Source organism: Polypterus senegalus, chromosome 10 (genome assembly GCF_016835505.1).
Source record: "Polypterus senegalus isolate Bchr_013 chromosome 10, ASM1683550v1, whole genome shotgun sequence".
Classification (NCBI taxonomy): Eukaryota; Metazoa; Chordata; class Cladistia; order Polypteriformes; family Polypteridae; genus Polypterus; species Polypterus senegalus.
In genome coordinates this window covers 179,243,897-179,261,789 of record NC_053163.1, presented here as the reverse complement: position 1 = coordinate 179,261,789, position 17,893 = coordinate 179,243,897, and the positions used below count along the sequence as shown (strand labels likewise).

At 32.4% G+C, this 17,893-nt stretch overlaps 1 protein-coding gene across 1 annotated transcript in view; it reads right to left on the bottom strand.

Moving 5' to 3' along the window:
* The window catches only part of LOC120538324 (double-strand-break repair protein rad21 homolog), a 29,582-nt gene extending 12,306 nt beyond the window's left edge, over positions 1-17,276 (bottom strand). Inside the window, exons 1-8 of the mRNA XM_039767785.1 lie at positions 17,261-17,276; positions 16,813-16,912; positions 15,903-15,997; positions 15,654-15,785; positions 13,037-13,138; positions 5,585-5,692; positions 2,387-2,616; positions 468-558 (exon numbers count right to left, since the gene is read on the bottom strand). Coding sequence (XP_039623719.1) covers positions 468-558; positions 2,387-2,616; positions 5,585-5,692; positions 13,037-13,138; positions 15,654-15,785; positions 15,903-15,997; positions 16,813-16,912; positions 17,261-17,276 — 874 coding nt within the window. The remainder of the gene's footprint in view (positions 1-467; positions 559-2,386; positions 2,617-5,584; positions 5,693-13,036; positions 13,139-15,653; positions 15,786-15,902; positions 15,998-16,812; positions 16,913-17,260) is intronic.
* Positions 17,277-17,893: the final 617 nt, after the last annotated feature.

Genomic DNA, 17,893 nt, shown 5'->3' with positions numbered 1-17,893 from the left:
TTTTACTAAGTGAAATAAAGTAAAATATCAAATAAATGTTTAGAAAAAGAAGCAAGCAACTTTGGGCAGGGGGCATGAAGATTTAGGAAATATTCTGTAATTTATTACAATTACCATACAGCTGTGTAAAATACATTTATAACTAATACTTTTCAATTATAATACACCCAAGCATAAGACTGATGATTAAGTATTTGAAGGAAAAAAGCGGTTTCTACCAACAATCAGAGATGAATTACATTTGCTGCCAAAAAGACAAAAATAATGAGTGGTATAAGATAAAATCCATATTACAGTTGGCACTCTAGCTCATTTATTAAACCTATTAAGTCCACAATTTTAATGGAAATTTGGTTTAAAAAGTGGCTAAAGAACATAAAAATGAAGACTAAGCAATTAAAACCTAGGCCTTAGCATCACTGTACTGCATGACCCTTAAATATGCAAGTTATAAAGAGTAGGTTAACCATTTTCATTAGATTCCTGATGCCTTTTATTTTCTTTTTCTTCACTTCCATGACTCATTAGATTATCAATGGTTGTGGAGCTTGGAAACAGCTGAAAAACATTAAAGAAATGAAATAATTAGGTACTTCTAACAAGTAAAAGAATAGCAAGTCTTTTAAAAATATTGCTATTTATACATTTATATAATGAACACAATAATAAAAGCATCGATCAGATTTATTTCAAGGGAAAGAGATGGGTTTAAGAATTACAGCGTGAACCTGATATGTTCTGTGACACTGTATTTCCATGTAATTTAATTGTTTAACTCAACTCGACTTTAACTTTCATATCTCATATATGCATATTCATTTGGTTTGTGCATCAATACTAAACTTACACAGACATATATTTTAAAAATAAAAACACAAGGAATAAGCAATATAGTAAAAGAAACCACATATAAATGAATACCAACATGCATAAATATATTAAACATGCATATGTAAATACATATACTAAAATAAACTTTTTATCCATCTATATTTTGGCTTATATGAATCTTCCACGTCAGTGATGGGTGTGTATTCCAGTTACCTTTTCTCATTAAATAATGTAATTGCTAAGGGTACAAATGACCTCTTATATATGGAAGTTATTATTTGACATTGTAAGAAACTGTTTAATTCCACAGAGCTGAAATTAAATGTAGAATTTAGTGAGTAGGGTTTGGGATTTTTGAGAATTTGGTGGTGTTTTTTAAGAACTATTTCCTCATATAGCTGTTGCACTTATTTTTGTTCCACCCCAGAAACCCTATATATTGCTTTAAGCAGACACTGGAGTTTGACTTTGTCTTGGGTAGGCACGTTGCCAAAGATAAAGATTAAACCAAAAGAAAGAATGCACTGCAGAACAGATAAGTAAAACATATGGAGAATATCCATCCATCCATTATCCAACCTGCTATATCCTAACTACAGGGTCACGGGAGTCTGCTGGAGCCAATCCCAGCCAACACAGGGAGCAAGGCAGTAAACAAACCCCGGGCAGGGTGCCAGCCCACCGCAATATGGAGAATATGGCTGTTCATAATACAGTCATTCAATTTACGCAAGAAAAACAGCCTTTTCTGGAATTTCTTAGCTATATCCAAAGCACCTTCATTTAACTGGTAATCAATCAGCTTTAGGATGTGACTCTGCCATCTAGTTCACCATTTATTTCCATACATGGGATCTTTGTCTTTATTTTCCTAAGATCAATGACCACCTCTTTAGTTTTCTTCAGCTACGTTCACACAATATTCTTGTCTACAGTATATTCAAAATAAACAATAAAATTAAGAATCCAACAATGCTCAGTATTACTTTAGAATCTCAGAAGGAAGAATTTTAATATTGTTTTCCTTGCAATATTTGAGTTTTGCATATTGCAAAACAAGCTATTTTAATTGGATGACTTGCTAGAATTAAACAATAAAAGTAAGATTACTGCTCTTTAAACATTATTTTTCAAATTATTTATATTAATACATATGCATGGTCTGTGATGAACTGGTGTCCTCTTGAGACATTCTTGGTGATGTTGGTTCCAAGGTCCCTGCAACTAGGAAAAAGGTCGGTATAGAAAATGGATGAATGGATGTTGCCCAATGTATAAAAGTAAGATTAGGCAAAATGAATAGCCACTAAAGAAACTGAAATCTTTTATGTTAAGTTGACGCATCCACAATTAAGCTTTATTATTACTAGTGAAAACTTTCACTTCTTAAATTTAACATTTAAAAACGTAGTACTATGTAAAGTAAAAAACATAATGTTTATATTACACAATAAAAATCACTTAATATACAAAGAATATTTCAATTATGGAAATGTTTTTAATTTTGTTTTTAGCATAAGTGTATACAAAAAGTTAAGTTTTTAGTTGGAATTACCTTTAATAACTTTTTATTCATCAAACCGAAGGTTGGCTTTGAAAGAAGTTTATTTGCTGTTCCTGCTTTGTTCCATTTCATTAGAGATTTGGTAGGTGGGGCAAAGTCTAACCAAGTAATTATGTCGGAGAAGTCAGAAAGCTGCTTTTGGATGGCACTACTTGAAAGCTGCATTGAACTGTCTATAAGAAGGTTCCTTTTCCTCTTCCTATTCTTTTTTTCTGAAGGTGCTGCAAAAGTGAATTTAAAATCAATTATTTTGTTGCTCCTTTTATTCATATCTTTGGTCTATTTTAATGTCTTAATCTTTGGAGAAAATTTAAAAAACATTACCCTTCATATTGCAAGGTGTGATGTAATGCTGTAAACCTGTCAGTACATCTTAATGAATAAAGAATCATGCCTCCAAAAATACCAGAACCTAAACAACTATGATACTGTATGAGAACTGGCAAGTTTCATATTTTTATTCTATTTTCAGTGTGATGTTGTATATTGTGGAGGATGGCCGGCCATTTATCCTGGCCAATACCCCCAAGCCGCCAGGTGGACCACTCCTTGCAGCATGGAGGTCCCCAGAAGACCAGCAGGGCATCATGGACAATGTGGTTTTTATGCACAGCCCTGCTGGATGCCATGGGGGCCACAAGAGGGAGCTGCAGGGAGGACCGAGGACTTCTTCATGCCCTATGACCCAGAAGTTCGTCATAGGAAGAGCGACGGGCTTCCGGGTTGAAGAGAAGAGCTTTTACTTGACCCGGAAGTGATTGAGAATCACATGGACTGGAGATTGGGAACACTTCCGGGTCAGGAGATATAAAAGGACTGTGGGAGCTCCTAGACGGCGAGCTGAGCTGGGTGGAAGGGTGGCAGCGTGTCTGGGAGCTGGAGAATTGGTTATTTGTGTATTTGTGATTGGTATTGTGATTTATATGAGAATAGTGGAGGAGAGAGTGTTTTCTGCACTGTGGCGATTAAATAAAGTAAATCTGAGGACTTTTACCTGGTGTCTGGAGTCGTGGACAGGGGTTCAAGGGAGCAAGAGTGCCCCATATCTACCACAATATATAAAACATTTTTCTAATATGTAATTGTGCTTGGTACAAAGCACTGCCCTTCACAATGATTATAGCCTGGACAAGGAGCTCTCTGGATGAACATGTTAACAGTAAGAGGAAAGCATTGCAACTTGACATTAATGAGTCTGTTCAAAAGGAAAGATGCACGTAAGACATGGGCAACCTCCAACCGAGACAAAAAAAAAAACTGTTACTGCCTGTTGCTTGTAGGAAAGGATTGTTCTTTTGAAGAAACTAATTAAAATCACTCCACCTCTGCATACTGTACATCCAGATATTATAATTCTTTTCCACCTAACATTCCACTTATGATCTCTATCAACAGATATTTACAGTACATTGTCAAGAAAAGTATCACATGGAGCCTAAACTCAGATGGTCAAAACCAAAACATCACATTTACAGACCAAACTTTAATCAAGTTCATGCAATTTTGTTTCAAGGATGCACAGAATTATTCTTATCCCAATACTGAAATTTTTAATTACATATCAGAAAGCTGACCAACCTCCTTGTAACCTCTTGTACAAAAATCACATTTTATATTAAAGACATACTTTTTTTGGGAAGAATTAATTAAAAGATGAAAGATCTGAAAAAAGTAAAAATGAACAATGTTTATAGATCAAGCTAACATTTATTTTGAGCCATTTTGCTTTTTTCTTCATTTAAAAATCCTGCAAATTTCCACATTCCAAACAAATAAGTAAACTGCATATGTTGTCTCTCCAAAGATGTCATTTTGTTAATTTGGACCACATGAAGTATTGTTAGGTTTGAACAGTTAACACTCATACTCCAAACTCTTACTTTTCATATACTGATGAAATAGTTTGATGAACTATGTTAGATTATACAGTTAAACAGATTGCACAATGCTTCTTAGTGCATTACTTTATAAACAACCAGTTAATCTGCATTGTACTTGTATATCTGATTCACTAAGGGAATAGCAACTTAACAAAGAAAAAAGTTTGGTTGAATAAAAATAGACTCAATTACAGTATTAAAAGGTGTGATGTACACTGGCTAGTTAATCAGTATCGCTATATGGCTCTTCAGTATACTTCTAGGATAAATTTTTCTTCCAATTTAGTCATTCTGGTATGTGTTTAGACCATAATGTGTGTATACATATTTATTTTTCTGTTCATGTATTCATTTATTTAAAGAGCTTCTGTAAAAAATAAAAACAAATTCCTCACTGGGGACAAAAAAAGTTAATTAGTTAGTTAGTTTTTCTTATTTTTTTTTAAATGTTTCAAATTCCCTTATGGAAACCATCACTTTTCAATAAAGATATCAAAGTACTAAATACAGTAGGTGGTAGGTAACATATAACATGTCACTGTAATTACATTTAATTAGAGTGACATGCAATTCACATGCACTTAAAGAAAAAGTATGACAATTAAAAACTGAACTTGTCTGACAAGACACATGGCTGCAACAGTAAAGCAGAAAAAGTTATTATTAAATGTCAATACATAAAACAATTTGTATTATGCTTGTTGAAGACAAATAGTCACATTCCTTTTTGGCACTCTAATACATTTACACTTTTAATTATCAGAATCATTTATATGCATTCCCAAACATTCTATATCTAGAAAGGCAGGCACTCATCATGCCTATTCACTCAGCTGATGTGAAAAGAGGACTCAAGACTACATAATGTGGCTATAAGTAACCAAGTTGGAGAATTTTTTTTTTCACTCCATTTACTCATGCAGGGCATCAAAAGAGCACAAGGAAAACTACTAAGAAATGGAGATAGCACTTTCGCACAGTAGTTTATTTTCCACTTCCTACCCATACTTCCTAGATGTTGCCCTGATTTGTTGACTAGCTGTTGTCTTCCTGTTTCATTTTCAACATTTTTTGTATTTAGCCAAATAACTTAGTTTCTATACAAGGGAATCTAAAAAAATTACATTTTATACAGAATTTGTAAAAAGTATCATCATGGTCAGTAATTAACAGTAACAAGTAATTATAATTAGTTATAAAATACTGGACTAAAACAGTTTAACCAAACTCTTACATACAGTACGTTTTACTTAAATGTCATACACTGAACAATACATAATATTGAAATGAGTCATTTTTAAATACTTACTAGAAAGTTTAACTGGTTTCAGTGAAAGTTCTTCATTAAATAACAGAGTACTTTCATTAATTGCTGGAACACTGTCTTCTGATTCATCATAAGCGTGTTTATCCACAACTAAAACCAAAGCAAACATGGAAGCTTCAACTATTTAATTAATTTATTGATTTTGATTCAACTATGTCTAAGTAGGAAGTACTAAACTAAAAATCTGAAAAATAAACTATTTAAATGTAATTGTTCTTAATTAACTAAATTCATAGGCAGTGAGATTTTCTATCTACTGATTATGATGGTTTTAATATGTAATTTTAGAACCATTTACTAGTTTAGATGTACAGTAAACATATTCTTATTGAGGTAAAATACATTATTTATTTAATACTAATGAAATATTATAAAAAATGCCAGACAATATAATAATTAAAATAATATGCCTTTAACAGTACCACTAAGTAAGATTTTAAGTTTTATAACCACTACATCATGTTGTTAAAATTTCAGCTCAATTTAACCATCCATCCATATTCTTAAGTGGCAGTAATGATGAAAACAATAACTAAAGTGAAACACATGACAAACTTTTCTTTGATACATCGGTCAAATCTTATTCTGGAACATTCTAGAGTATTCCTGAGCACTGGAGTGGGGAGAAGTCACAAAACTCCATAAATATATACCTTCCACATCAGTCAACGTCTGTGTGGAGCTTCACAAACCAAGTTTTGTAGCTGTGTGTGTTTTCACCAGGTGCCCCAGGTTATTCCCATATTCCAACGACCTGCACGTTATGTTTCTATGTAAGTCTAAACCAGCATAGTATTTGCAAAGGTAGCAATATGTGTGTGTCTTGGAGATGCCTTTCTACTACAGCTGGTATGCTCCTTGAAATATTAGGATTTATTTAATTTTATCAAGAAATTTATGTTTGGCAAAACATTCGTGTGCTGTTACTAGTAACTGTCAGTCAGTATCTGTAAATAGGTGAAAAGCACACAGCATTATAAAGCATGTTTGGCAGCATAAAACTCAGAATACAGATCACAACAAGCCAACATTAAAACAAGTTTTTATTTAAAGTGGTATTTAATTAACTGATCTGTAATCCAAAGAGAAATGTCATAAAGACAGTGTGAGGTCAAAACAGTAACTGCTATACTTGTAAATGTAACCAAAGCACTAGATAGAAACTGAATTTAAAAGGCTGACAAATTTCTAAAAACAGAAAATATTAAACACAATATTTCAAAAAAATGTATAAGGAAATACACAAAACATTTTCCCAAGGGCAAACAAGCATAACAATTAGGCAAAGGTATCAGAAGAACAAAAACAAAGGCAGAGTCCAAAGACAAGCAAAAGATCAAAACCAGCCAAAACACTTAAATTGGTAAAACAAATTAACCTGGAAGCACTGAACTAGAAACTTTTGCAAAGGCAAACAACCACAATACTGGACTGAAAACCAAGCACTTTATATTTTTACTGCCACTTTCATGAGGCATAATTAACATTACATGGTAATAGACATTAACTGGAGGGATCAGGAATAAAATAAAAAGAGGGGCAAAGGGTGTAACCTACTCATGGCAGTGAGTATCAACTGAAATCCTGCCCCCTGCATACAGTCTCATTTCATTTCCTATACATTTTGCTCATGGGCAAAAACCCTCCAAAAAGAACTGAAAGATGTCTTTTTGGCAAACAAGATCTAACAAGAGTAAAGTTAAGTCAAGAGTTATGTACAGGTACAAACAGATCCCAAGCAAGCCAAACAAACAATATTCAGTGCACAGTAATGGCAGCATGCAGCCCACATTCTGGACAGCAAAGCACCCATCTCAACAAACAAACAACAATGCAGGTATTCAACCTTAATATATTAAATCTGATGAGACAATATGCTTATCGCTACTGTGAATCTTGATATTTGTTCATCTTGTTTAATTCCCATGTTATTTTTTGCTTCATTTTTATTGTTTCTTCAATTATGTCTTTTCATGTCAGTTTTGTGAGTTATTTTCCAGTTCATGGCATCATCTGAACAATAAAATAATTATTTAGAAAAACTTCCCGTGATTGTCAGACAAACTGAATATGCTAGACTGGACAATATTAATAAGAGAATGGTGACTTTGTGGCATTTGACAAATGACACCAACGGCATTTAGCTGGTGTCTGCCCGAATCCTTATACTGGCCTACCACTCTATTTTATAACCTCCAAAAAATGGTATGGAATGTATTTTCATACTATGCTTTAAATAAATATGATTACAAACAGGACATAAAACTGAAGTGTGACCATCTTAGGATGGGATTATGAAGTGAGCGCTTGGTAAAGTGAGTGTGGTTATAAATAAGTTAAAAAATCTTGATCCCTTTGGTGGCGGTGGCAAGGAGGATTATACTGTGAACAAGTCTCATGCACTATCGACCAAACGACTGCCACCTGCGACTTAAACATGACTGAGAAACACTGGTTTATGTGCAGTATATGTGTATGTTTGACCAGCTCTGCACTGAGGGCTGCGTGTATCCTGCCCTGTGCCCTGGGCTGCCAGAATAGGCATCATCCCCAACCCCATAACCCAGCACTGGAAGAAGCAACTATGAAATAATGTAAGTTTAGTTTATTCCAAATATGAAATGTAAGGAAAAAGCAACAACAAGAAATAAATAAATAACACACTGAACTTCAGTGTCACAACTACAACAGAAGGCTGGAGAAAATGTGCAAACAGCAGCACAAAAACTCCAATCTATTGCATAAAATGTAAAGGTTAACTTTGTCTAACGGTAAACAGAAATTATTTCATGGACCAGCATGAAAAATAATTTTGAAAGCAAAGTATATACTGTAATTATAAGTACATAGTCACAAATTGTTTACTTGTTACTTCAGAGTGATATATGTTATTTGATATATAAAAATATCTATCTATCTATCTCTCTATATATATATCGTTTCTAAAAATAGAAACTATATAACTGCCACTGCAACACTTGTTTTAAGTGATTATTTAGATGCAAGAGACTAAATGTTTCCAAAAAGGGAGACACTTTGTGCCAAACAGTATAACTTTGCAATGCTATGGGATATGATATCTAAGCATGGTACAATGATTGGTGACAGACTGGAGCACTAAAGAAAATTGCTTCCAGGGTAGTGCATCATAAAAGGTCCTTGGTTATGTACTATAAAATCCAGTTTTTTGTAAGAAACTCCTAAAGCACAATTTTTGTTTGAGTTATATTTAGTTGAGTTTTAGGTATAAACAAAGGTTTTTAATCACATGAAATACTTTCTTTTAAAAATCCACAGTGTTGTGCTTGCTACTCTTCAGCCATTTACAGCCCCTTTATTACATAAAAACAGAGTAATAGCTGTTTATTTTTGCGTATGTAATAGATAGATAGATAGATAGATAGATAGATAGATAGATAGATAGATAGATAGATAGATAGATAGATAGATAGATAGATAGATAGATAGATACTTTATTAATTAATTTATTATATAATTAATTTAGGTACAATAATGCCAATTAGGTGTTATGGGGCACCATATACTTTGGGGTCAAAACTAAAATCCACTTTTTACTTAAGTGTTTTTTGTACTGTTTTAACACAAGACAAAATGCTCCTAAACTGCTTGAAAAGTTATTTCCCATTATATTCAATGGTACTACTAACACCTAAGCATTTTAGCAGTGAGTGGTTTAGAAAATTTCTCCATGCAGCAGTTTTTGAGAACTTTCAGCCAAACGCTTGCTCCACTGAAATCAATGGTCACGCTCATAAAATGCTGGCAAAAGAGAACAAAGAGTGTTTTGGAAGCGTTTTTACAGGCCGTCTTCTTGGATCAGCCAGAAATGAAGCAGCTCATTGAAACTAAAAAAAAAATAAAAAATGCTGGTGTCAACTTGCACATGGAGTTCTTTGGTCGTCTAGTGACAACTATTGAAGGACAGATCAAGTGGGCATGTGCCTAGCAATCAAATTACAAAAATTCAACAAAAGTGAAAAGTATATATTTACAGTGGGTTTAATCGGGTTAAAGTTTAGTACAGAGGTTTTAACTTATAGACAGAGTGGTAAAGCAAAGATGGCATTCCTTTCTTACAACTCCAACTGTATGAGGTTTACAAGTTCTCTCCTTGTTTATTTGTGTTTTAATCTATATTAGTGAGTAGGACTAAATGTTTTAAAACTGAACAACAGAGACTTCAAATGCACAATAATACAGAATACAAAAAGAAACTAAGTTAAATCTTAAATTCTAGGAACAATGTCTCTGATGAAAGCAGCAAGTCCAATAACCAGAATCCATCCACCCATCCATTTCCTAACCCGCTAAATCCGAATACAGGATCACGGGGGTCCGCCGGAGGCAATCCCAGCCAACACAGGGCACAAGGCAGGAACCAATCCTGGGCAGGGTGCCAACCCACCGCAGGACACACACAAACACCAAGCACACACTAGGGCCAATTTAGAATCACCAATCCACCTAACCTGCATGTCTTTGGATTGTGGGAGGAAACCGGAGCGCCCGGAGGAAACCCACGCAGACATGGGGAGAACATGCAAACTCCACGCAGGGAGGACCCGGGAAGCGAACCCAGGTCTCCTAACTGCGAGGCAGCAGCGCTACCACTGCGCCACCCCCAATAACCAGAATCCAACAAGAAATACAAAAATCAAAAATGGCAAACAAAAACCAAGAATATGAACCATAATAACGAGCAGGAGAGTTAATACTTCAGCAAAGAACTAAGGCAATGCAATGAGATATATAGGCTTAGTTATAATTATTGGAAAAGGCACCGGGCAAAATTACAAGTAATACAAAAATAGGAACAAAAAACAAACAATTTGGGAAGATAGATTATATAATTTACAAAAAAAAATTAACATAACAATATAAAATCACAACTCTAAATTTCTAGTTTTTTAAATCCAACATTAACTTTAGATGGACATTTTAAAAAGTTTATTTTAGCAAATAAAGTCAAAACAGACTTACCCACCTCTTTCCTTTACAAGAAATGTTAATGACTACTCATTCTACTCATTCACACAGTAGTCACACTGTCACACCGAGTACAAGATACAGTCCTGCTTGAAATTTTAAGGGTAAATAAAACTGCCATAGAAGGCAGACCTTTACATATTTAGACACTGAACTTTGAAAAGATCTACTGGTCAATAAAGAAGACATTGAACTGATTTTGGCATCTAAACCTTGGTTGAGGAATTATTTATTTAGTATAGAAAAATCCTGTTAAAACTTCCATCAAAGGTGTTAATACTGTATTAACTTTTAATCATTATGAAATTGTCAGTTTTAGCTCATAAGTATTTTAAAATCTTTTTAATTTCTTTGTGTCATATTGGGGTACTTGGCATAGTTACCATTCTGATACAGTTATCCCTACTGACCTTAGAAGAAGATATCTAAAGAAGAACATCACATAGGAACTCAAAATCACAAAACAGCATTCTGCTAAAATCATCAATATTAACCTGCTCCACAATACTTCTGACAATGTACAAGAAGTGTCTGGATAACCATTTGGTCTAGCAATTATGATTTCTCTTTTTTCCAATCAACATGAAGCCCAGATTATGTTATCTGGAATCTCTAGTTTGACTTATCCTAATATATTCATAAATTAATGCATTAATTTTATTCTTTAAAAGACATTTTAATAATGTAATTTAAGATAAAGTATAAAATAAAGTGTCCACAGATATATGCCTATGTTATAATACTACTACTAATATTAATAGTAATACTAATAATTATAATGACACATCTAATTTACACAGTAATTTACTATGTGCATTTCTTTGCACAGTTACCGAAAAAATATAGAAATCATCTTAATAGGGCTCTGGACCACCTTGCCAAAAAATTATTGGACAGAAGCAGTATATTTCTTCAAAGTGAAATTCTATTATTTTGTGTTCTGATATTATCTCTAGAATATCCCATAACAAAATAAATCAGGTGACTGGGATGACCATGGCATGTTAGTCTTGCAAAATCATTCATTGACTAACAGAAATGTTTTGAAATGGGGATCTGCATTTATTGCTTTTTGGGGCAATCGGTAAAATGCAACAAACGACATAACAGAACTTCCTTAAATCTCCAGAATAGTAAATATTTGGGCACATAGACTTGCTTAACTATGCACCATACATAAACTTGCTGACAGCAAGATGAAAGACCATAAGATTTTTTTTTCTACAAAATAGGCTACGGTGTTTGTTGGACCAATGTTGCCCATAAAGGTACATTTTGGGCATGATCCAGACTTCAATCAATGCAAATAGTATAACAGATTATCATTGATGATAGTTCATGGTCCCATTTTAGACTTAAACCTATATTTGCAGTCAGTTTGCCTCTGCTTGTTTGTTCTTTTTACAACTCAAATAAATACAGGTGCAAAAACGTTCAGAAGTTTTTAACTACTACCACTATATGATAATGTGTTTCCCTTTGATTTCCATGCTAGCATCATCACAGCATCTGTGATTCATGACTCATCAGCAAGTTGAGCAGACTCTACCACTTATAATTTTGACAAATATACCCCAACACTGTATCTATTTTTAAAGTAATTGTAGCTAACACAATAAGGACCTGGGTCTTCCCGGGTTCATTATCTCAATGCATACACCGGTGTACAAGTACATGACTTCAATAAAAATTTTATCCCTCACTTATTTAATGCTATCTTATATTTCGTCAAATACCCCATATACTGAATGACATTTTTGTGCTGAGCATGCTGCATTTTTGTTGTTTCACCCAAATATATTTTATATTTGTCAGGCAAAATAGTTTGTAAATTAAAGCATGCTATGCTGGAAAATATTTACCAGAAAAAGACAATGTCACGTAATCTTTTATGTAACAAATTGCCCCTCTATATTTTACTAATTCTTATACAACAAATTTACTTACAAGTCCAGTCTGCATTATAGTAATCATAAATACATTGTGCTTATAAATCAACTTAAAACTGGTTTCATCTAAGACATAACAAAATCAGCAGAATACCATTGCATAGTGTATGTAGAAAGAAATACACAAAATAACATTTCTGTTTTTAAGCCTTTCTTTTTCCAAAGAAAATATTCCTCTACATTTTTACCTTTTACATTTTTTATGTGGAAGTTTAAAATAAAATTATTAAAATTAGATACAAATTTCTCAACAATCTACATAATACAAAGTGAATAAAAAGAATTTAAATTAAAATATTCTTTCACTATTGCAATATTATTTTAAGATGATTCTACATATTGAATGTAAGTTACTAATAGGAAAATCCAATGTATTAGTTATTATGTAGGTTGCAAAACTGAGGTAATTCTTTTATATAAAATATATAATATATATTCATGATAACTGATAAAGGTGTAATAAATAAAACATATATACCTGGACTCTTTTCATGTGTCAGGAAAAAGGGAACATCTGAAGTGTTCATCTCAGAAGAATATTTTGTAATATAATCTTCATCATCACCACTGATTATAAAATCTAAATATTTAGCGTCAAAAAGGAAAATTACGAAAAAACTAATTTAGATATATTTAACATGTTAATTTATTATTATAAAATGAAATATAAATAAATAATGTCGGAGAGTCATGACTGGCTTTGTGGTCAAAACCAAAATCCACTTCTTACTGAAGCTGTGTAAATAAATTGGAACTGCACATTCAATTACTATCATTACTACATATTATTGAAAAGAAGTTAAATATATAGCAGAATAAAACTGATTGTAAACTTCAGAATACACCACACAAACTGACAACATCAATTAAATAAATACTGTAAAACAGCAAAAGCAATTTCTATCACAGGAATGATCCGGGTTTTGATTTTAATGGATCAAAGCATGCAAATACTCAGAATTAAACTCCCGCTAGTCTTGTTTTTTTCTTTTAAAACCCTTCTAACTTCTTTTCTAGTGTTACTGTTCTTTACATAGATGGTGTGTTATTTGTTCAGAAGGGGAAATTCAAATCTTCCAGCATACTGCAAAATACTTTGTATGTACATAGTGTATATTGTATGTATGTCATTTGTTTTATTATGGCTTTAATGTATACAGGTAAAAACATTAATTTGGTGAATTTACGGTAAAAAAAAATAACCCAAGCAGTTAGTCTCAGTGATCAGTCATTGGCCAAAAACACTCCAGGATAATATCGGAAGAAAAAAATGGGTAGCATTGGTCATGGATCTAAGTTTTTCATGTTGTCCTCTTTCTGTGTAACCAATGAGTCATGCTAAGTCCTATAATATAGTTGATCTTCCTGATTACTTTATTCAGGTGATCTGCCAACCCAGAACAGGGATTACTCCCTCAGCAGACCACATCATATAATAGTACACTATCCACTTTAGACAACTTATCTTTATTTGATACAGTAAGATGGTGCACATCCAGTATTCTCATCCAGCATCTGACTCCATTTAATTTGGTAGCTACCTGCTTCTTTTGAAATTAATACAGGTTAAAAATAATAAAGATCCTAGTGCTATTTTATCTGTAAAATATCTAAGCTGATAAGTATTTTATTTAATTTTAAATGGTGTAATTCTAAGCAATGTGAAAATAAATATTTATTTAACATCTGCTACAGTATTAAAGTCTAAATATCTAACATAGTAACCATGGTATTGAGCACAAAGCCTATGTTTCAATTTCATTCTCAATTACAACTAAACACTTTTTAAATGACACTTTTATGTAAAATGAAGGAAGGAGACCTATAACTTTCTGAGAATATTAAGAAAATCAAAAGAGTAGGACAAGTAAATTCTGGGTTAAGAAACATACAGCTAATTAAAACAGTCATTCTTCTGAAACGGAAAATGTTAGCTTTTATTTGCTGACAGTTTCATTGGTATTACATAAAGAAAATACAAAACTTTCACTGTGTGCCATCTGACTCAGGTTTTTATTCATATCAGATATACCTGTATTTCACCTTACACAAATTAATCTAAAGTGTGGCAACATGTTGAAAACTTAAAAGAATTGTTGTTTAGAGCATTTTATATTATACTGTCAGTATCTTTTAGTTTTATAAAACTACTTCATCTCCTCCTTGACCATTGTTTTACTACTAAAATACTGCAGAGCTCTTTTTGCACCACCTTTTGCCTTTTTGCAACATTTCTTTCTAATTGTCTTCTCAGTGTTAACAGTACCAAAATAAGATCTAAATGATTAACTCCAAGAAAACATGCTTAAGCTGCCATTTCATCAATTCCTCCAGGTGGAGTAAGAGACATGCCCTACTTTCTGATAAAATGGAAGGCAAATCGTTCAGAATTTCAAGGTTAATATGCGTTTTTCAATAATGCTCTTGACACTGTTTTTAAACTCTGCTGCAAGTATATATTAATTTAATCTCTCTGCTTTCCTTTCTTAAACATGATTTGTTGTAAGTATTCAAATAAATTTTCATCTCAATACCATTTTAAAACATTGCTTAGTCAACACTTGCCACAAAACCATCACTTCAGAAACCACAGTAGGAAGGGTAATTTAATCGCCAAAAGTAATTATACTTAACTCATAGCAAGGATAGAGAAGATTTTGAAAATAATTATTATATCATTATGGAATTTTTTTTCTTTCAATATATAGTAGTTCATCACAGTGAACAGAGTGAACAAATGACAGGAGAAAACTAGGGAGAGTAAGTATAAAGATAATGCATTATATATATTGTATTAATAATGGATTGAAACGCCAGGCACACAGTTAAGATCTATAAAAGCACTTGTTCATATTTTGTATAAATACATTACTGGATGCTACAGAAACCTTTTTAAACAATTATTAACAAAAAAAAATTTTTTTTACATACTACAAAATTTAATCACATTATATGTCATGAATCAAGATTTTTTTCTTTAAAAAATATGACATTGCTAAAAAAAAAGTTCAGCATTTATCTATATTATAAACATAAATTACACATCATACAAAAAATGAGAAGCTAAAGTAACGTTGTTTAAATATTTTACATACCTAAAATACCACCACCATCCTCATCCCCAAAACCGTCTGCTACGAACTGATCAGTAAGATTACTAACACCTGACAGTACAGAATTATCGACACAGAAACTCATGCTTCCATCAAAGACATGTAGATCATTTTCTGAAACAGCACAAATCAAATGCAGAAATGTTAATAAAATATATGAATGTACACAGAATATAAACTAAGTGAAGATTAATGATATTATTCTATTCAAATGTCACATATTGAAAATACCAAAAATAAGAAAGTTCCTTCCCAAGTCCTCTTTCATTGTGATGTCTTCAGTCTTGGCTTGGTTCAAAGTAAAGTACTCAGCAACTTCAATAGCACTAGAAAAAAAATATTCTCTGTATCTTTGCAAACAGGAAGTATTCCATTTCATCACTAGTGATTTCAGTTGGGCATGGTTTAGATTACTTTGATATTGAACTTTCATTTCCTCTATGGTAAGGCTTTTTTCATTTAACCAGACAAAACAATTTCAGTTGGTTTAACCTTGTGCACAAAAAGTACATATAAATATACAACTGCACAAATACCGTCCTGTTTTTATGTGTTGCAATTAAACATAGAACTACCGGTAACTAAAATTAGTTACACTTAATCTTGCCTGTGAATAGCACTATATAGCAGGCTTAAGTTTAAAGGTTTTTGTTTTTTTCACGTTTATGCAGTAAAACATAGAACATGCCTTCTCATCTATAGGTATTCTACCCGCAGAATAATGCTGTACAATTGGTTATATTATTGAAGAGGCAATACGGAAACCGGTTTTAATAACTATGCAGATTCTGTCTATCTTCCTACTGTGAAGCAGTATACCTAGCAGTATAATCTAAATATTGAGTAAGGTTTACAGTAAAATAATTATAGTGGATCAAAAAACGCCAAACAATACATTCATAAATACACATATTATTAAATAAAGTGTTTAAGCAATGCCTTAGCACAGTGCTGCATTTTAATTGTCTTGGCACAAAAGCAAATCAAATAAACATGTCAGCTACTGTATAAATAGTTGGTGTAACTGAGCATGCTTTAAATCATTATGATATATCATGGAAACAGAAAACACAGCAAAACTCTTTAGATCATAGGTGATGCATGAGAATGAAATATAATGGAAAAAAAAAGAAAATTTTACTTGATATCAGGTAGCTCTGTTTCAAAACCAGTAAAGTCTTCAACAAGAGTGATGGCTTTATGGGCAGCTTCTAAGCTCTGCTCAGGAAGATCATTTAAACCTACAGAAAAGTGGTGTAAGTCTGAATCATGGATTAACTGATAAAGTAACAAAATTACAAAATAAAAATGAAGATTGATTTATTTAAAACATACATTTCTGAAAACAAATAGATTGAAAACAATGTGAATCTGTTGATTTTAATACCATTCTTAACTCAATTTGTATTAATATACTGAAATATAGAAAAATCTAGATATTTTTATCATTATGCTAACTTTATTTATCAGTTTATTGTCTTAATTGTTACCAGAGTATAATTTATTTTTTACTGATTTAGTTCCTGAATACATCTATGATTTTTTTCAACATATTTTTATCATCCAGTTAAGAAGAATAAGTCAGCCACCTGGGCGAAAAGCCATCTTAACTTTAACAACAGCTTCATTGCAGTCTATCAAGAGGTATCTTGCTTTTCTAGAGTAGATCCTCACAACTCCTAGAAGCAAATGTCCGGAAATTCTTAAAGCGATTTCTATCTAGGGTTGAAACAGACAAAGCATGTTCTTTGAACAAAATTTTGCAAAATGTTACATTTAAAACACAACCACCTAAATGCATTTTTTGCGTCATACTGGATGCCTATTCCACAAGCATCATTGCAAGACAGAACTCATTCATACATTCATAGTAGTTTACATCAGGTCATTTTAAAGTTACCAATTTATATAACTAGTACTGTAAATCTATGTACGGTGGAAAGAGACTATAAAAGAAAATAGAGAAAATAAAATGTCCCTTTTTTAAAGTAAATACAGTAAAAAATAATCATTTAACTTTCAAAATATCCTTTTACAAGCATGCTTTGAGCATGTTGGGGCTGTGTTTTCTGAGATAATAAGACTGTAGACTGTCCATGTTCAAAAGTTGTTCTATTATTTTTTGGCTTGTTTTATTATTTCAGAATGGGGCTGACAATTTGAGTGCGATAGGTTCATTACAGGTGAAGACCCCAGATTGTTTTTACTATGTTTTAACACGT